This window comes from Nanorana parkeri, unplaced genomic scaffold (genome assembly GCF_000935625.1).
Source record: "Nanorana parkeri isolate BGI_ZX_2015 unplaced genomic scaffold, ASM93562v1 scaffold646, whole genome shotgun sequence".
Taxonomy (NCBI): Eukaryota; Metazoa; Chordata; class Amphibia; order Anura; family Dicroglossidae; genus Nanorana; species Nanorana parkeri.
This window is the reverse complement of record NW_017306914.1, coordinates 918,543-940,414: the sequence shown is the minus strand read 5'-3', so window position 1 is coordinate 940,414 and position 21,872 is coordinate 918,543. Positions and strand designations below refer to the sequence as shown.

At 45.0% G+C, this 21,872-nt stretch overlaps 1 protein-coding gene across 2 annotated transcripts in view; it reads right to left on the bottom strand.

Moving 5' to 3' along the window:
* Positions 1 to 598: 598 nt before the first annotated feature.
* Positions 599 to 21,872, bottom strand: part of LOC108792479 (ubiquitin-conjugating enzyme E2 D4) — a 36,305-nt gene continuing 15,031 nt past the window's right edge. Inside the window, exons 4-8 of one of the 2 annotated variants that reach the window (XR_001941568.1) lie at positions 20,717 to 20,794; positions 20,489 to 20,594; positions 16,269 to 16,362; positions 10,766 to 11,478; positions 599 to 610 (exon numbers count right to left, since the gene is read on the bottom strand). Coding sequence is in view for 1 of the 2 variants with exons in the window: in XM_018563269.1 (XP_018418771.1) it covers positions 11,433 to 11,478; positions 16,269 to 16,362; positions 20,489 to 20,594; positions 20,717 to 20,794 (324 nt within the window). In the remaining variant the exon portion in view is untranslated. Of the gene's footprint in view, positions 611 to 10,234; positions 11,479 to 16,268; positions 16,363 to 20,488; positions 20,595 to 20,716; positions 20,795 to 21,872 lie in introns of those variants that run through there. The other variant, XM_018563269.1, reaches the window with a different exon arrangement.

Sequence of the window (21,872 nt, the reverse complement as noted above, 5' to 3'; positions counted from 1 at the left end):
CTAGGAGCCCCCCTTCACATTAGATATTCAGCCAGCCTGCACCATGGCGAGACATGACACTGTATGAACATTTGCACCCCTGAGGAAGCCAGAAGGCACCCCAGGTACCCTGGTCTAGAAAGGCTGTTCTAGACCAATGTAACCTGTGCAACTCAACTATTATGCAGTCATTTACGGTTATTAGAGGAGCTGCTATGTAGGCCAGAACACCAAGTCTACAATCCATTATGTAAGCCACAATCTATTTGGCCTCAGAGCAGCAGTACTATAGGCAAGTAGTCAATAGTGGGAAGCCAAAATGGCCAACCAGAAAGGTCATCTTCACCTCCACGAGTCAGTAATGTTACCAATCTGAACAATAAAAAGATGTGGCTCACTACAGTTACATTATGTATACTTTATTTATATACAGTGTACAATGTACACACAGGCTTGACCTGCTTCATAACACACAAAAAACAATCTCATTCCATCCAGTAGTATCAAACCAAAGCATTATAATAAATCTAATACATGTGAGTTTATAAACAATTTGTTTTCTCTTTATATGTATCAGCACCAACCTAAATATTCACAATTTGGCAGAAGGAAAAAAAACAAAAAAAAACAACTTAAAAACGGAGACGTGAACACCATTAGCAAAGTTAATTTTTTTTCTGCTGCCTGAGCCCTGCAACCTGGGGATGGAGAGAGGGACAATAAATAGTATATCACACACTGCACACAGTCAATTGATTCCTAGTACAAACAACACAAAAATAAAAAGATAGAGAGGTGCATGCATGATAATATGGGCAAGATGTGGATAGGCCACCTCTGTTGGAGCATCTCTGACACTGAACAGACATTGCATTTAATACTGTAAAAGGTTTATACAGTGGCACCCAATGTGTGGCCAATAATAGATTACACACAGTCCATGATTTCTGGTTTTATTGATGTACTATAAAGCCCAACTCCAGACAGTCAGGCTGAACTCCGGCCTCCCCTTCCATCTTGCACAGTTGTACTGGTCCCTCTCCAGGACTGAAATGGCTTACTCTGATTCTACTGCACACTGCGTGGGGCCTAAAGAGCAAAGAGGTCCACCTACCTTGAAACTTCTCTCAAGCTCCTGGGCAAGGGTTCAAGCACCCTTCAGACCTCTTCAACTTCTCAATGTGCATTAGAAGCTGCAGCAAGCCAGGTAGATTCCATCTCATTCCCTGGGTGGAAGTCATCCAGCATTATCTGGCTTTTTTCCTCCCCAGCATGACTGCCCCGGCCTCCTTTTGCATGAATTGGAACTCAGTTATTTCAATCATGGAGGCTCAGCATCACATGCGGCCATTACTGCAGCTTTGTGTTTATATGCCATGTAGAGCACCCTGCCAGACCCTCCAACCAGCCAAGATCTGCCTGCACGGCATACAGAAGCACAAGTGATGATGTCACTGGGTCCAAAGTAAGATATGTAATGAGAACAGAAGGTTGTATTTCATCATTTCATGTCGATGGGAAAATTTAGGCAGATTAAACATCAACTTTGATTTTGTTCCGTGTAAGGATGGGTCAGATTTTTTACTACCGTTTATCCCTATTAGGAAAATTTATTCTTTCACCCTATTTGGTCAAGTAGGACAGGAAGTGAGGGAAATCACCCACATTCTGTTTAATCAGTGTCAGACTAGGAAGTGAGGGGATCCCCATGGGAACACATACCAGGGTGGTTTGTGAAGGTTGATGGCTTTCTGTGCCCCTATGTAGGATTTTCCCTCTAATTTCCTGTCTGGTTGACAGGTATCTAAAAGAATGTCCTAGGCCATGTGCTGGGCTAACAAAGGTCCAGTATAGAAAAAGACCATAGAAGGGGTTTCCAAATTCACAAATTGGGGATCTATGCCAAACAGAGCTATTTTAAGAAACTGTGTGGGGCCTAAAGATCAAAAGCTTTGCTAAGTGCCCCCCTACCTTGAAGCTTCTCTCAAGCTCCTGGGTTAGGGTTCAAGCACCCTTCAGACCTCTTCAGATTGCCATAAGCTCCCTTAGTTAAGGAAGAGAGTTTCATGAAACCAGTACCATTAAGAGCAAAGCACAAGAGCATAACTGTATCCTAAGCAAAGCAAAATCACATTTAATTGAGCAGATTGCATCAATCCACAGAAGACCATCAACTAATTGGTCACCACACGCTACAAAACACCGATCCTTGCCGGTAAACACAGTAAAGGCAATTATAGGCAAGTCATGACAATTTTTTCTATTCTCCAAGTTGAAAGCATAAAATCATTTTAGCACTAGAAGTAACTAGTTGACTTGTACTCTAATGAGCCTCAACTCAGTCCTCCAAAGAGCAGCTTTAGCTGTGTGTGATCAAGGAATGCAAGAACATCTGTACTTCTAGTGTTAAGAGATCAGAACCCTGTAGAGCAATGTCCTCCAGACCACTGTGGCTGCATGAGGTTACTGGTCAAGGAAAGCAATAAGAACATCTGTACTTCCATAGTATTAATGGATCAAACCCTGTGGAGCAATGTCCTCCAGACCACTGTGGCTACATGAGATTACAGGTCAAGGAAAGCAATAAGAACATCTGTACTTCCATAGTATTAAGGGATCAAACCCTGTGGAGCAATGTCCTCCAGACCACTGTGGTTGCATGAGATTACAGGTCAAGGAAAGCAATAAGAACATCTGTATTTCTATAGTTTTAAGAGATTAGAACTCTGTGGGACAATGTCCTCCAGGCCACCGTGGTTGCATGAGATTACAGGTCAAGTGTACCTGTCACTTGTAAACAGTAGAAGCAGCCCCGAACCAATACAGACACATTTAATAGGAAATCACCGATATCACTAGTGCTCAGTGAAATGGTAGGGAACTTATCAGTTCACAAAGCCACATGATTTACTTTACATGTATTCAGCATTCTTTTAATGCTAGCATCGTAATATTCAAGTCACAAAAACAAATAAATTGGTGTTGAATCATGTTTACAGATGAACATTTATGTACTAAATTCCTCCATTTCCCCGACATTATTATCTACATGGATTGGTTTTATCCGGCTCTGAATCCACACCTCATAGGAACTCACTATGAACATCAGCCAGAACTTTGGATTTTTAAGAGCCAACACCGGCGCCTGATCTATGTGAAACCACTATATGGGGTCCATTTATAAAGCAGTAAGTGTGACCGTTAAACATTCTCTGGTGCGGATGCAATCGCCATAATTTAAAACACATGCACATAGAAGATTCACCTGCAGTGAATGTTTGCTGAAGGTCACAATTAGGCGAGGTGGAGTATGGAAAGGGTAGTAATGATAGAAGGTTTAGGGTAGCTACAGTACATGTGGCCTACACGACCATCCAGCTCAATTCCACATGAAGAATAAGCTCACATGTGTTTGTGGTACATTCAATGTGAGTACATGAATGTCAAATGGTCTTCATTAACAAGACGCAGTTTAAATCACCATGGACTAGATGGTGCTACCTGGTGGCCATCTGAAGCAGACTGGCGAGTATTTACCCTTAACAGGAGCAATGTATCCCACCAGAAGGTCTTAGGGTCATGTCACATGAAGAATCCTACTGCTAGCAACTCATTGCCAGCAACAAAATAGCAGCGAAAGGCTTCCAATTACCTCAATGGAATTGCTCCCCTAATGGCCCGAAACACAGCTGAATCTCAGTGGTCTGGCTAATAAGGGAGAGACATCTCAATGGTCTGGCTAATAAAGGGAGAGACATCTCAATGGTCTGGCTAATAAGGGAGAGACATCTCAATGGTCTGGCTAATAAAGGGAGAGACATCTCAATGGTCTGGCTAATAAGGGAGAGACATCTCGATGGTCTGGCTAATAAGGGAGAGACATCTCGATGGTCTGGATAATGAGAGGCATCTCAATGGTCTGGATAATGAGAGGCATCTCAATGGTCTGGATAATGAGAGGCATCTCAATGGTCTGGATAATGAGAGGCATCTCAATGGTCTGGATAATAAGGGACAGACATCTCGATGGTCTGGATAATAAGGGAGAGACATCTCAATGGTCTGGATAATAAGGGAGAGACATCTCGATGGTCTGGCTAGCAAGGGAGTGACTCAATTGCAAAGGTAAATGGTCTGTTAGCGAACTTGTCAATGGCAATTTGTCATCTGCAACAAGATTGCTCATGTGACATGTGCCTTGGCCAATCCAGCTGCCGGTCTCTACAAACAAACCAAACTTGAAGTGCATCTTTGGCCAAGCATAGAAGATTTAGAACTTCTATCTTCGTATCTTCATTGCGGTGTTTCTATTAATGAAATAAAAATAAAAATGTAGGGTGAAGCAGCTCATCATTATGAACACCTCATGATGAGAAATCCAAAATTCTATAGTTGTTACCTGGACAGGAAGTAAAAAGGTAAATCTTTCCACTGGGAAGCAAAAACTGACAGAGGTGATAACCAGGGATAAACCGATACCGGTTTTTCGGGATCAAGTACCGATATCTTTTTTTCCAGTACTCGTCGATACAGAATACTGATAACGGAAGTCCCATTAAGGAAGCCGGGTGGCGTGTAATGACTCGCCCCATGGTTTCCTGATTGGCTGAAAAGCCGACTCCATGCTCCTTCGTCACCAGGTGTTGAGGAAGCAGGGAGCTGGCTTTCTGGCCAATCAGGAAGCGGGTAATTATTTGCTGCTCAGCTTCCTGACCAATCAGGAAGCAGGCCTCAAGTCGTTACACCACACCTGGCTTCCCGATTGGCCAGGATGCTGGCTCTATGCTCCCTGGTGATGAGGTAATGCATCGCCGCCCAGCTTCTTGATACCAGATGTTATGGTATCAGAATAAGCATCAGGACTTTTGTGGCCGAGAAGGTACCTCCTGATTCTGCATGCCACAGCTTGGGTGCTCACCATACAGAGCACCCAGTGATTTCAGACTCCACATGGAGACCACAATTGCAGCATGGGGCCAAAGCTAGACATATTAGCAGCAGGAGCCTCTAAACTTATATATACTGCTAGCTGGATCACTCAGCATGCTTGTAGAGTGGGTATTTATGGATGCACCTCCCAAAACAAGTATTTAAGGAAATTAATTTAAATTCAGTATACAAAAAAAAAAAACCTATACAAAAAACAATTCCTCTTAATACTGCCATAAGGCAGGCTATGGCTACATCATTCTAAAATCCAGGGCCCTATGAAGTACTGCTTAGACCAGCCTTTCTCAACCTTTTACCCCAGAGGAACCCTTAAAATAATTTTTAGTTCTTGGTAAACCCCCGCTAAAACCAATTCATCAAGGTCAAGTTGAAAAAAATGCTCCTTAAAGTGGTGTTCAGAATGCAAACCTTACAGTCAGCTAAAGAGATCACTGGCGTCATGCCACTGCCAAGTAACGATGGCCCTGAAGTTAGGCAGGAACCATTGAACGAGAGGTCAATCAGCCAGATCCCCAAAATCCCCTAGCAAGCTCTGGAGGAACCTTGGCTGAGAATAGTTGGTCTATACACTACCTTTTTTGGTCCCTGAGCACACAGGTACCATTCATTAAAAGGTGATAAAGCGAATGATTTGTTGAAGACAAATTCTGGCTGAGCCAAAGATCGGGATGTTTCATCTAAAGCTTTGCCTCCATATAAAGAAACCAGAGCAAAGCCAGTTGACCTCTCATACACACCTACTTACCCGGCTCTTGCCATTTGCTCAACCCTGTACTACCGATCACTCTTTACTACATGAAGCTACAGAGACTCGTTTGGAGGAAGATGAGAAACATTTAATGCAGATTCCGTAAAACAGAAAACTATGCGTGTTTAAATATAAACAGAATGATGAATAAATAAGTTACGAAAAGCGATCCTCAAATTCTAGGCAAGTTTTGGTTTTGCTGACTGTAACCCAAACACATTCTTAATAAATGCTATGCCATGGTGGTGAGTGACATCAACTTCTGGGGTACATATAGACCAAGCAAATGCAATCAGCAAATTGGCAATATCATGCTTGCTTACAGACCGTGGAGGCAGCCTTTGTAGGGTGAAAGGATATTCCCAGGAATGCAGCCAAGGACGTCTCTAGGAACTTGTGACAGCACTGAAGCACATCAGCATTTAAGAGCCAACACTGGATTTTTTACCGCAGAGGAACTGCAGTGTTGAGATCCCTACACTTACCATTAACAGAGTAGCACACCCGCCGAGGGATCCTATTCGATTCTTAAATTTAGTTTACATAATTTTAGGTAGCCACATGAGTGCGACACCCAAAGGTGGTCATGGACATCCCAGACTTCAAAGTTGGATAGGCAAAGCAAGGAAATAAGGCAGAGAAATATTGCCAATAAAGCCCCCAGGAGATAAGATAGCAGCAGAAGACTCCGATATAGAACGTTGAAGTGAAATGACGTTTAAAGGAAACCTGCACTGAGAGTAATACGAGGATCATCACTGCTGGCCTCTCCTTCTGAAAATGGCAGTTTCTCAAGGATTATCAGTGATGGCAGCCCCTAGTTGTGGTTCTGCGTGCTCAATTTAAAGTGTTATTCCACCTGAGTAACACAATATGTTACCACCCCATATGTATTATGTTCATGATGTTTTGTAAATCTGCTCACATTTCATTAGTTCTGGCCTCCTTCCTTCAATCATTTTGGACTGATGGTTCTCTGCCAACAGTGTTTGTAATCTTCTCCTCCAACACTTTGGGACTTTTGGGGGCTCTATTTGCTAGCCTGACAATGCAACTTCTCTTCCCCCAACCCTGATATCACCCGTTCTCCTTGCAATGGCTGGAGAAGCTTGGCTCGATCTGGATAGCTAGTCTTTACCGATCATATTAGGTTATCCTGGACACTTCCAGAAGAAAGGGTGACATCATGGCCTGGAATCGGGACCTGTGACATCAGGATGGCACACAGAGCCTCCAAAACTTCCAGGTAGAGAGGGATTGAACCACCATTCCCAGTCCAACTGTTCTAATGGCAAAGGCTGGGGAAGTTTGGCTTTATCTGGATAGCCAGTCGTTGCCAAATCATGTTGTTATCCTGGATACTTCCAGAAGGGGTGACATCAGGCCCAGGACCTGTAAGGATGGCACACAGAGCCTTCAAAGCTTCCAGAAGTATTGGACTGCCATTTCCCATGTATCACCAGTCCAACATGAACAAAAGAATGGCAGCCATAACTACTGAAATAGGAGTAGGTTTACATGACGCATGGGGTGGGGACAGGACTCCTTTCAAACAAGGAAAACATGAACTGTACAAGTTCTACACAATGGCCACTTCAAGAACCTTTACAAGATGGGTAATCAATACATTTGACAAAAGTTGACCATGTTGCTTTGTATTAGATTATCATTTGTCCAGTAGTTACAAAAAGGTGCAGGAACACTTTTGCTTTGCCTTCTCCACCCCAGTGTTGTCTACCTTTGCTTGATGGAAGACTTTCAAATGTAAAAATCAAGGATAAAGCATGTTTATTTCTCATTAGCAGCTTCTACCCGCTGACTGCCATGTAGATGAGATCTAGAATCAGTGGGTGTGTATATCAAGGGCCATTTCCAAGCTATTAAGGGAGTCCCCTGCAAGGATTCAATGTAAGCTCACCTGGAAAACCCAATTACTATTAGTACTACTTGGGGAACGCCATTTCCTAAAGAACAGGCTGTACACCCTCCCGAATATTGGTCCGCTCTACAAAATGGCTGCTTCCACAGAAGGTAAGCGACATGCTATCATTATATCTTTAAGTGAACACTGCTTTGAATTCTGCTGATACGGACCTTAAGCTAGCTACCGTCTGGCAACAATCCAGTGCAGCACATTCACCGACATCGTATACAAGTACTCGGCAGCATTATACAGTGAAAGTCTTTAGTGGACACAAAGCAAACCTCATACAGAGTAAAAGCAGAATGTAGAGATTCTCCGACTGTACAGAGCATCAGGTTTCCTCTACAGGGACCTGGCAAAATAATGGAAACCCCACTTGAAAAAGGAGTTGGCAAAGGCAAGTCACATTAAACGGACCGTCATTAGCAATAGGCGCTATAAAAGAGGTGCGTCAGTTAGCAGTTCATTTGATTTTTCACAGCAATATGCAGCAGCTGACAGCAAGCCATAGAGGCCAAAATGTCAGCTGCCAAAATCCATGAGCAAAAAAAATTAAAAAATAAAAGCAGATTTATTGTGTCAAGAACCAGAAAAGGACAATATATACCGAGCGCCGAAAAACTGTATTGGCAAAAAAAGCACCACAGGGGTCACTAATCGAAGCTCATGGAAAAGGATAAGCCAAGTGCCACCAGACTACAACCTCAACAAATACCATTGAGTTCAAGCCACTATGTCTCCACCAATGCTGTCTGGTTGGGGGGTTTCCATTATTTTGGCCACTCCTCGTATTTGTGTATATTATGATACAATTTAATGTATGTAGGACTGACCACAGAAAGCGCTTATCCTGCTCAGTGTTTTGCTCTTCGGTGCATTACATTGCAGAGCCGCTCCACTCTTCTGTGAAGTAGGAGGGATTTTCTTGTCCCAGAATTCAGAGCGTGAGGTAGGCTGGGACCAAGGTAAATTCACAGTGCTGAAAAACATTCCCCCTGCCTGCCGCACAATGCACGCCACAAATAGGAACTTATGTTCTTGAAGGGAGTGCTGGTCCAATACTGAAATATCGGTTGTGGGTCGCTGGTGGCTTGAATCATCCACGCCCTCCTCATAATAAAGGCATAGTTCACCTTTCCGACTAGGATTTATCTTACACCCATATTAACATGGGCGCACGCCCTATGCTCCACTCTCAAACCATCCCCCCACTTACCTGAACTGTGGGGTCTTCTGCTTTCTGAATTTAATCGCAGGCTCCAACTGCACAGCCAAATCATTTATTCACTGAGATCTGCGAATGGAAAAACTGCAAGTCCTGTCTGCCACCATGGCAGAGGGACTCACAGATCTCTAGGGATACAGCGAACGATTATTTTCATAATCGATTAGTTGCCCGATTATTTTTTCAATTAATCGATTGGTTGTTAAAAAAAAAAAAATCTCTCTCCCTTTGCAGCCCTACAGATCTCAATGGAACAAAACTGCCTCATCTTCCCACTTGTAGTCCATCGATTACTTCCTACATTCCCATAATTGAAGGTCTGAACCTCCATACAGACCAGGGGCTGGGATGTAAACAATGCAGGAGCCTGTGCGTTGCAACCTCAATGCACTGATCGTGGTTGCAATGCTCTGCAGGCTTCAATGCAAAAATGTAATGGATGCACTTTATACAAAGTTTTCCAAAAGGTAGATTATGCCTTTCAACCCCCAGTGGTAAGATCTCTACATTGAAATTCTCAGCCCTTGCAACCCCTACAAAGCCAAGGTCAGGTCTCCCAGCTCCTATAGCATTTAGATGAACAGAGACTGCACTGCAGTGGCCTCCCTATGCTATGGCAAATGGGAAGAGCTGAGAACTCACGTACAGACACCACACTGGCAGGGAGCTATATGGGTTATTCAAACCACCACCAGTGTTCCAGACGGAAATATCAGTTTTGGGTAGACTTACCAGTAGTCACTTACACAAGTGGAAGCAGTCATTTTGTATGAACCAATGATCATGAGAAAGCAGATTATTCATTCAGTGACATCGGCTAAAGCGATCCCGCTGCTATGAAATTACATACAAAAGGTCACAATGTGATAACAGGCAAAACAAGATGCTCGCACGCACCATCAATTTGTTAAAACGGGCATCAGGTGTCCCTATAGCACGTCCTATAATGCAATGGCTGCACTTCAGTGACCTGCCAAGGAGGCGCCCACATTGTATTGTGGTATTGATTGGCGTGTACCCAAGCTGCACTCCATGGGATAGAGAGCTCCCGGGGTGCGCTTGAGCCCACATTTAACAAGGAGATGGTACGTACGGGCAATTGCTTCAAACTTTGTTCATACATGTTTTCAGAGAGAACTGTTCTCTTTATAGAACAAGAGGCTGTCCTTTCTTGCCTTAGGGATGTCACAAGCTCCCGGTGACAGCGTTTCCCCCAGTCAGCTGCAGATCACCTTCAGCAACGTTGCGTCTTGCCACAGATGCGAGTCATCCCTTGACGAGTGGCCATTTCCTGGCCTCCTCGTTTTGCAAAAAAAAGGCGTTTCAGGTACCTACTGGGTGATCTTAGCTACCGGAATCCTGAATCACAAATGGCAGGAGTGACGTTGGCATTGCAACTGCCTCAAGAGACAACGTTGCTGGCGGCGACACAAATCTGTAGCTGTATGGGGTAACCTTTTATACGATGAATAGTGGCCCAGCTTGCAGAAATGTTTGCCTCCACGGGTTGTACGCGACTCCGCCGCAAGAGTGGCCTGCAGGCTTCTGCTCCGACAGAGAGTGAGGGGGTGTGCAATGGATGATGCTAGAGCTTAAGGTGGAGTGAGGAGCTGCTTGGCATCTGAGAATCATGTCGCTAAATATATCCTTTAAAGCACACAATGATACGAGTTAAGTTTGATGGGAAAATGAACACAGATGGATGTTAATGACACATTCTGATACAAGTAAACAGAAGGGAGGAGGGGGGGAGGGGTCTACCCAGTTCTAGGAGATGCTAGGAAGATACAGAGTACCACCATCGTTGATGATACACACCCCCAAGGTACCATTAACTGTTATTGATGTGATAAGCACGCAGCTGTCACATGCATTAAAAATAGATTGGGTTCCAGCTCTCCCCGTTCAAACATTCTGGGAGTACAGCCATTGCAAAAACAAAAAAACAAAACCAGTACCGCAACCCTGTGCATGAAGAATTGCACACTGTTCCATAGATATCTCTGCTCGTCTTCTCCATGCAGGTTGACAGATAAAAGGATGAGAGTGTCTATTTCAGAACGAGTCAAAGGCCTGAAGACAGAAAGCAGCTCCCGATCTCCCTCCTCGTTCCACAAAGGCTTCTCTTGTTCCAGCAACAGCAGCTGTCGGGCCATGCTTTTCTGGACTGGGCGAAGGGAGGATCCCATGATCTATGTCCTGAGTTATTTTAAGAAGGGGGGGGGGGGGGTAAGGTGATATGAGCATCTCGAAAGCAGATCCCAGGGCAGGGAAGTCTCAGTGCAAGGGGAGAGGGGAAGGGGCTCATCCCGTGGGATTTTCGGAGTACGGATAGAATAAGCAGGAGGGCTTTATAACAGCAGCAGATTTCAGAGCAAGAATGGGCAAATCTCTTCCTCAGCCAGGCTGCAGGGTATTGGATGTGAAGGGGAAAAGGGGGAAGAAGGGGGAAGGGAAGGGGCATCCTTGGAGTCGCTTGGTTATTTTTGGTTGGTCGGTGTTGTATAAAAACATTGCGGGCATGTTGGCACAAGAAGATAAACAAGAGAAGTGGGAGGGTCTCTTCCCTCTCCAGTCTGTCAGTCTGGCTGTGCTATTAGAGTGTGTTACATTGCATATTTCTGTGTCCATTCTCGTGCTAGTCTGTTATACCTAAAGAGGGAGAGAAGCAATTCTTATGTATTATGGTCATTGAGAAAGAAAGCATGCATGCATACAGCAGAAAAATATTACACAAGGTCAAGTCCAATTCTACCCACATACATTACAATCTGATTGCACCAATACCTGAACACACTCCCTTAGGCCCCCTTCAGACCTGTGCATTGAAGTAACGCACGATCAGCAATACAGCACAGCACCATGCATTTAGAGAGGAACCCCGATTGCACAATTACAGTAGCAAGCAATGCAGCAGCACAATGCACGTCTGTTTTAATGTGCATTAAAGCAGGGAGGTGCGGTGAGGTCCATGGCAGGTGAAGCACCCCCCACCAGCCCAAGGCCCAGTCCCTGAACTATGTGTAGAGGAGTGAGGGGGGAATTTCCCTGTCCCAAACTTGCTCGTCGCTGATAAGGCATCTAAAATTGGTCCAAACCATCCACAGAGCTCAAGCCTCTGACTCCAAATCAAAGGCTGTTGTAGCTCTGACCTCACCTCACAGTGGGGAAGCCCGCTGCTCTATAACCCAACATAGCTGTCAAAAGCCGGATGAAGTGGCGCCTGAAATTAACAGCCGGTACTTCATCCATGACAGGTTACACAGCGGGGAGGCTTTCCCCACTGTGTAACCTATTGGAAGTCGGTCTGAAGGGAGAAAAAGCTGTCAGCTTCAGACTTGATTCGGACAGCTTTTTGTTCAATAAACTGCAGGGGAGGCTCTGCCTCCCCTGACTGCAAGTCCTTGCATTAAAGTGATATTAAAGTCAGTGCTGATAATATCACTTAAAATGGATGTTGTCTGAGTTTTAGTTTCCAGTGGAATTAGCTGGTCCCTGACCCAGATATCCTGTTTTGGGGTGGCTCCTTTCCCTTGAAGGGTCCTATGGAGCCACCCTTGTGTGTGCGCTAGTAAGCTGTGTGTGTGTCTCCACGAACACAGCAAGCAACGCTCCTGGCTCCCCTCCTCTGTCCTTCCTTCCTTCTCCAAGCTAATAGATGGACACTGCTCTGTAACTTGTGAGCATGTACTGGACAGGACGATAAGGGAAGCCCAGCTGAGAGAGTTGGAGCTGTTTGGGAACACAATGGGGGAAATTTATCAAAACTGGAGCAGACAAAATGTGGAGCAGCTGTGCATGGCAACCAATCAGCTTCTATCTTCACTTTAGGTTTGAAAATGAGAGAGAAGCTGATTGGTTGCCAGGCACAGCTACCCCACATTTTGTCTGCTCCAGTTTTGATAAATTCCCCCTAATGACTGTAAATGCTTGGGCAATAATGTAAAAAAATACTTTGCTTCTTCAGCCACATCTTCAGTTTTAATGAGTGTCAGGAAAATTGCTCAGCATTTATATTCACACAGGTAGTGCGAGCACCTTAATCCCATCACCACGGAATGTGAAGATGACGATTGTCCCAGAACAGGGTGGGAGGTATGAAAGTTGTGGAACCCCCCCCCCCCCACATGTTCTACATAATCCCATGCTTGGTGTCAGAAATCTGCATAGGTATTAATCATTCTATTTACATGGCTGGAGGTGGGAATTGTTGTCACTTCATCAGGGTACAGATGTTAAAAAGCCATTTTATGTGGAAGACAAGGAGGCCGTCTACACTAAACTAGAGCAACCATCCCTGCACAGGGGGAGAGCCTTCAACACCCTCTGACTTTCCACATATAATGCCACTTTCACATCTCTACCCTGGAGATTTGACAATTTACACCTTCACACATACAAATTGAGGAATGGACGCCTAGGCAGACTTCCTTGACACCAATGCTGGGATTATATAACTAGAACAAAGTGGTTCCACGACTTCCACGCCTCCCATCCTGTTCTTGCACAATTAACATCTACACATTCCATGGTGACTGGATTAGGGTGTCTGTGCTTTCTGTGTAGCTTGAACTTGCTGTATCTTCCTGACACCATTACAACTAAAGAAGAGGCTTGGAGAAGCTATATCTTCAACATTACAGAACCAGCAAACGTCCAATAGAATCTGATACTACTTGCTCTACCATGACCTGGATCAATAAGAACCGCCACAAACCGAATTACAAATCCTTTAGTAGCCAACTGTGAATTCAGCCATTTCCCTGAAGTTCCGCTCTATTGTAGTAAACTCCGGACCTCCAGCTGTCATGGAACTACAAGTCCCATGAGGCATTGCAAGACAGACTGTAACAGGCATTCCTCCCAGAGGCATGCTGGGATTTGTAGTTAAAGCACAGCCTCAAGGGCTGGAGTTGCTCGCCCCTGTAGTAAAGGGTAGGTGTGTTGGATGGTTCTGCAAACATGACCAAGTGACTAATATGTAGGTAACAATGATGAGGACTCCCTAGCCACTGGCCTCATGTATGTAAGGAGAATAATTTGGATTTCCCCTTATGTATCCCAGCCATAGAAGAGATAATCTGGTTCTTATGGACAAACAAAAACCAAATACATGTAATACACGGTTTTCCACTGGATACTCCATTTTCCTTCCAAACCTCTGGTAGGTTTATTGGCTCCCATCTAAATTGGCCCTAGCATGTGTGTGTGTCTGCATGTGAGATAGGGACTTTAGACTGTAAGCTCCCTGAGGGCAGGGACTGACGTGAATGTACAGTATGTACAGCACTGCATACATAGTCTATGAATACATTGTAATGCCTTTAATGAATAATAATATGCATATCCCTAGCAGTGACATTTTCTTTACAGAATCACAGTATGAAAACCTACACCGAGCCATGCCAGGACCCCAACACTATCTCAAACTGATGCCACTGACACTAGCCCAACGCCCGTCAACACAGTCTATTGACCTTGTACAGGCCATAGAGTGCATCTATGTATCGAACTTTGGATAGAGTAGGGAATGCAAACAAATCTATCAGGTTTTTTCTTCCTGGTAGCAGCACATTGAGGGGATTTCCCTTTATTGTCTGTGCCAAAAAAAACATTCAACAGGAGATCTCTCTAAATTGAGGGGAAATCTGACATGCATTGCGTGAGGAATGGTTTGCCCTATTGGCTGCCAATGCAACACAAAGGATGAAAAAAAATATGTATAGGACTTTTACAAGGACAAAATCAGAAGGATGAATCTCCTCAACAGGCACACAAAACAGCTACGAAAACCTCAGAGGTTCCAACTAGAAATGTAAAAACCGAAACGAAACCGAAATAGAAAAAATTGTCAGGCCGAAACCGATACCGAAAATGTTTTTATTTTAATTTTTTGAAATATTTTATTTTTATTTATTTTTTATAAACTTTTAAATTTTTTTATATTTGTATTAATTTATTATTAAATATTTTCTTTTTTTTTACTTTACTTTTAGAGGTTTAAACAGAACAATTTTTATTTCCCTTTCAAAATAGAAAAAAGAGAGATTGAGAACACAGAGTCCTGAATCTCTTTTTCTGCAGCCCCTGTTATCAATGAACAGGAATCCTTTATGAGTGTTCCGGTTTCATAACTTGAGAATATAGTATGTTTACTATAACTACAATTATGAATGAACAGGAGGGGATGTAGTTCACTTCCCAATCGTTCATGATTGAGGATACAGTAACCATATCCTATCCTCAATTATGTACAATACACTCAGCGATCACTGATCGCTGAGTGTATGTAGCCTGCTCTCCTCCCTGACACGCTGTCACAGGAGGCTGAGTGAGCGATGCGAGAGGTGAGCTCAGCCTCCTGTGACAGCGCTGTCTCCGCCCCCACACCACTCTGCCGCATTGAAAAGGCGGCCGAGCGGTGTGGGAGGAGAGACACCGGTCGCTCACAGCACTCTCCTCTCACAGCGTTCGGCCGGCTGTCACGTTCTCTCCTCCACGCTGGGACACAGAGCAGCGCCCAGCGGGGAGGAAAGAAATCACGGATGCGCCGAGGTATCGGCAAGAAAATGCCACTTTCGGCATTTAGCCAAAAGTGCCATTTTCGGCCGATATATCGGTGCATCTCTAGTTCTAACCCTTCCAGACTCCATCCAAAGCAAAATACAGAGTTCTTGTTACTTGACAAAAAATTAATTTTGCACCTCGCACATAAATTTCAGTATTCTAATAATGACAAATAAACCTTTACACACATCTGACTCCCCTTTACTCATAGAACGGAACTGGATGGCGACATTAAAGGGGAACTCCAGTTATTTAAAAAACAATTAACCCTTGCAGTGGAACTACCTCTGTACTGCAAGGGTTAACGCCTTGTTTTGGTTTAGAGGCCGAAATAGACTCACCTGATCCTCAGACCTGCAGTAGTCCGCGCTCACCTCTCCCCCTTACATCTAATATAGGTAAGTGGACCTGCGTTAGATGTGGTGACTTCAGTGCTCCTTAGACCTCCGGAGTCCAGGGGTGATGAGACCAGTCCCAGCGGCCTCTTCTCCCCTGACCAATGACGTCACCACATCTAACGCAGGTCCATTCACCTGTATTAGATGTGAAGACGCTGAGGGACAAACCCCAGCCAGAGCGGAGGGGGCGTGGGATGAGCGGTCACTGCCACGCTACCGAGGATTGGGCAAGTATCTTCTTTGAGCCCCTAAACCAAAACGAGCAGTTAACCCTTGCAGTGCAGGGGTAGCCCCACTGCAAGGGTTACTTTTTTACATTCCTCGATATATAGCCCGATTGTTCTCTGACTGGCTGCTCAGCAATCGTCCGTATGTGACAGTCTGACTCTTATTGCTGGTTAAATCATGTTTTCGGTGTTTCGTTACCAGAACCAAACCATCAAGATATTAACAGAAAGGCGGATACATCTTACGTACTTCTCCCGGTCTGCTTTATACGTGTGGGCGATCTCTGGCACCAGAGGGTCATCGGGGTTGGGGTCACAGAGAAGGGAGCAGATAGAGAGCAGAACTGGGGAAGGAAAACAAAAGTCAGCACTTGAAGTAATACAAGGTATAGAGCATTGCAAATACAACTCAATGTACAAAAATGTCCACAGTACAAAATCTAAAAAAAAGGGTGCTGGCAAGACTCGCTCTAAGATGGTCTGAGAGTGGACTAAGTTGGCAGAGTTTATCTTTAGAAATGTTTCCTAAATGCAGCCACTATAATGAAATAAATGTGCATTGATTACATTTTACAAGCCTGTACAGGCTCCTGCATTGTTTACAGACATCTCAACTCTCCCGGATGTTCCGGGAGCCTCCTGCTATTAGATAGCGGCTCCCGGACACCCAGGAGAGAAGGTAAACATTTCCGTGCTGTCTTTTTTTTCTTCTGACATCGGTGCCACGGCCACCAGCGGTCAGAAAAAAAACAGCATAGGAACTAATAGCTAGATTGCTATTGGCCATTTCAATGTGCAATAGCCAATAAAAGATTAGCTATTGCACCCGCCCACTGCTGCTGTCAATCAGCAGAGGTGGATCTGAAGTTCTCCATCAGGTCCACCTCTGCTGACTGACAGCAGCAGAGAGTGGTGCAATAGCTAATCTGTTATTGCACATTGAAATAGCCAATAGCAATCTAGCTATTAGCTCCTATGCTGTTTTTTTTTTTCTTCCTGACAGCAGCTGTCAGAACACAAAAAAAACCCAGCAGATCACAAAGGAAGCATTAGCTTCTTTGCTATCTGACATCATTTCAGGGGGGTGTGCTATTCCTTGTTGTTGCACACAGGAGGTGGGGATGGTTGACAGAGGGCACCTCCCTGAAATGAGAAGGGCACCTCCCTGAAATGACTTATTTCAGGTTGGGATCCCTGTGTTTATATCACAGCCCCAGGTCTGTACAAAAGAACGGACCTTCACTTACAGGGCTGGAGCAAGCAAACGATGGCCTACAAGTGCAGCCATGTTGCGAGTTCCTCCTCCATGATGGCAGATTTGGTCTGTAGTCTTTCAGTTCACATGCCAGTGTATGGAAAGAAGCAGCTTTATGGGTTTTATAAAAAAAAAAAAAAAATCAAACAGGATGCTCCAGGGAGAAGCACCTCGTTATTTAGGTAAGTGGGGGTTGGTGAATGCAACCTTGTTCCATGTTACACCCTAAATATAGGTGTAACATGAAATATGGTCAAAAAGGTGAAATATGCTGGCGCGATCCCAGCTGGCTCCTAGGCCGCTCCTCTTCAGCCTTGCCCCCCCTCCGCTCCCACATGCGCAGGTCCTGTGAATCGTGACACAAGGACGCTAAGGGATATACGATCGCTGGGGATGAGGAGGGAAGCTGAAGGGACCTGTTTAGGAGCCAGCCGGGATCACAGTTCAGGTCAGTATATCTTCATTATTTTAGACAAAACAAGCACTTAGCTAGGGATGCGCCGATACCAGTATCAGTACCGATAGAGTATTTGGCCGAGAACTCGTACGGTACTTCCGTTATCAGGAAGCTGGGCGGCGAGTCATTACATGCTGCCCGGCTTCCTAATTGGCTGGCAAGCCAGCTCCAGGCTCCCTGGTCACCAGGGAGCTGGCTTCCTGACCAATCAACAAGCCGGGGGGAGGGTAAATGACTAGCATGCCCGGCTTCCTGACTGGTCGGGAAGCTGGCTAATCAGGAAGCTGAGCGGCAAGTCATTACCCAACCCTGGTGACGAGGTAGCATGGAGACGGCTTCCCGGCTAATCAGGAAGCCGGGCGGCGAGTCATTACACGTTGCTTGGCTTCCTTAATGGGACTTCCAGTAATGGTATTGGCGAGTACCGAAAATAAAATATCAGTACTCGATACTAAAAAAAACGGTATCTGTACATCCCTACGCTGAACCCTTGTAGTGCGGGGGTAACCTCACTGCAAGGTTTAAGATTTTATTTGCCCGGTGTTCTTTAATAAAAACCTTACTCATCAGTACAACACTTCTCAGCATTACCAAATTGCATAATTTCTCCGAAATAAAAAAAATCAAGCTTGACAAGTTGTAACAAAAAGTTGTGCAGTGTGTAGAGAAAGCAATTATTGGAAACATTCTCTGTACAGTAACTTTGTTACAACATGTCAGCTGAGGGCTTGATACAAGTCTGAAGAGAACCTTATGACTAAATACTTACCGACAAAGCTCCCGCATACATTATATATTCCATTTATAGCCAGGATTTACCTTACATCAAATCTGATGCGGCCGGGGCACGGCTATAACTTATAATTATGTGGGGTCCAGGTTTACATATCTTAGGATTCATTTTTCTAAATAAAAGGTTATTGATTCACGATAGTTGATGTTTACTATTTTTAGCTTCATCTCTTTCTACACAGGGAGCTGGCTTCCCAGCCAATCAGGAAGACGGCCGGCAATTCCAATCAGCATCGAGCTGGCCAAACAGCAAGGAGCAGGCTTCCCAGCCAATCAGAAAACTGGGTGGCGAGTAATGACCCGCCTCCAGATTGGCCAGGAAGCCGGCTCCATGCTAATTGGCTTCCCGGCCAATCAGCATCGAGCTGGCCAAACGGCATGGAGTCTGCTTCCCAGCCAATCAGGAAGCCGGGCAGCAAGTAATGACCCACCTACCGACTGGCCAGGAAGCAGGCTCCATACTAATTGGCTTCCCGGCCAATCAGCATCGAGCTGGCCAAACAGCATTGAGCCGGCTTCCCAGCCAATCAGGAAGCCGGGCGGCGAGTAATGACCCACCTCCCGACTGGCCAGAAAGCAGGCTCCATGCTAATTGGCTTCCCGGCCAATCAGCATCGAGCTGGCCAAACAGCATTGAGCCGGCTTCCCAGCCAATCAGGAAGCCGGGCGGCGAGTAATGACCCGCCTCCCGACAGGCCAGAAAGCAGTCTACATGCTAATTGGCTTCCCGGCCAATCAGCATCGAGCTGGCAAAACAGCATGGAGCAGACTTCCCAGCCAATCAGGAAGCTGGGTGGCGAGAAATTACACGCCTACAGATTGGGAGGGAAGCCAGCTCCATGCTGATTGGCTGGGAAGCTGGCTTCCCAGCCAATCAGCATTGATCCAGCCAAACCGCATGGAGCCAGCTAGCGGAAGTACCGGTACTCGGTATCAGCAAGTGCCGAACTATAAATATTGGTACTCGTAGTTGATACCGAAAAAACAGTATGATTGCATTCCTACTGAAAAGAACAGCAAATACTTGTAAGGCAAAAAAAAGTTCACCATAAGTTTGCCGACGCATGACCATCACACCTATATGAACTTGTCAGACATCCCATTCCAAAACCATGACTTTTAATATGGAATTGACCCCACTTTGCCTTTTGTTTTTCAGCTGAAGCCTACACATTTCTGGGGAGGCTTTCCACAAGATGAGAGAGCGTCTGTTGAAATTTGTGCTCCTTCAGACAAAAGAGCATTTGCGAGGTCAGGTAGCAATGACGGATGAGATGACCCGTCTCCCAAAGACATTCAATAGAGCCGAGCTCAGGGCTCTGTGCAGGCCAGTCAGGTTCCTCCACACCAAACCACATCTTGATGGACCTGGCCTCGTGTATCTGAACTCAATATGAAGGGGCGCCCACATACTTCGGGTCATATAGTGTATGTGAATGCTGTCCTTAGTATTTCTACAGTGGAGCTCCAGGCAATCATCCAAGAACTTTCATCATGATATCATTGATGTCTATTAGTTTGGTCCATACTGAAGCCTGCCCTTGTCAATTATCTATTACAACCAAAAAGCATTCAATCATGTGATATATTGCAGCTTACTAAATCTTGCAGCTTACAAGAAATCTAAGTTTCTTGTTTCAGGCTTTTTTGCCTTTGTCACCTGGTGACCCTGTGAATAACACACTTCCCGTCTCCTCTATTGCATCTGTGAAGGAAGCCATGGCCCTCTCCCAGGCTGGACTTCAATCACGTCTTTCTCTCTTCTCCATTACATGGGGATGAGGAGATTGGTAGTTTACAGAAGCATAACATTCTTTGTTCAGTAAATGCTGCAAATGTTCTTAGTCTAAAAAAAGAGAAAACTAATGCAGCCCCAAACCAAGAACTGGCGAGCTCCAATATATTACATTTTTGTCCTTGGGTTTAGTTATCCTTTCACATATGCATTTCAGACAAGCTTACTGACCCTTGGAAACAGTCAGGGCTGGTGACCATTGGCTCCGCAGGATGTCCAAACAAATGCTGCCGTTACTGTTAATGTTGGGGTGATAGATTTTGGTTGTGAATGCCACCTGTGAAGACAGACATATTAAACGTCATTAATCCAATGTGGTACAGGCCCCGCAGATGCTATGCAGCAGCTACTGTAAAGGACCATCTCATCCCTAGACAGCGAGCTCAGCTCTCTCCTTACCTTGGGGGGTTTGAAGGGATAATCTGTGGGAAAGTGAATGGTGAGGAAGAAAACACCACCTTGGAAAGGGCTGTCATTCTGAAAAATGGAGAAGCATGTCAGCGAATGGGAGCGGAGAGATCCAGAGGGAAGAAAGAAGGTCACAAATAGGAAACAAGTGAAGAGAAAAGTCAGGAGGAAAGGGAGAGGACTTCTACAACTGCAGTACATGGCCTCATTATTTCCTACCTTGGCTACTGTCACATAATACAAGTCAGTCACATCTCCAGTCATGACTGTATTATCCTGCAGCGGTTCTTAACCCGTATGTAGAGTTCTTCCAAATGAAACATTTCATACAATTCGTGACAAGTATGCAGGTATGGGATCCTAGATCAATGAATAGGACACCTCATCGCCAAGTCCTATCACCATCATCATGTGGAGAACTGCTAAAAAGACTTTATTGTAAAGACTGGATGGGTGAGAGCAAACCAATTTCATTTTAAAGCAGAACTCCATATCACTGTAGTAGTGCCCGCTATATACAGTAATAGTCATGATATTCCAGGTGCTGCTCAAGGGCTTCCATTCTGCACACTGAGCATAGAAGACTATTGTTGGCCACCACCGCCATTTAAAGAACACACTTGTTATTAATTCCACTTTACCAGGTGAATTTGGAAACATAGAATTACCCCCACCATTCTTACCTTTAAGTGAAAGCAGCTCCTGGTGTACGGTCTGTACATAACATCACAGCCCTGCACTAGGTATTTCAAATTACCGACACAAATGGAGCGCATTCATTGATCAGCTTGGTCAGAAGCGCTTCTCATTGGTCAGCGCGGTCAGGGGATTAGGAAATATGGAATTACCTCCACCAATCTGCTCCCTCTCGCTGCTCTTACCTTCGAATGAACGCTGCTTCCCCTCCGCAGCACCTGGTGCACGGTCCGTACACAACATCGCAGCCCTGCACTAGGTAATTCAAATTACCCCCCCCACACAAATGAAGCACATTCAATGGTCACCGTGGTCAGAAGCGCTTCTCATTGGTCACCGTGGTCAAAAGAGCTTCTCATTGGTCAGGTGATTTGGAATTACCCCCACCAATCTGCTCCCTCTCCTGCTGCTTTTACCTTTGAACGAAGGCTGCTTCCACTTTGTGGCTGCA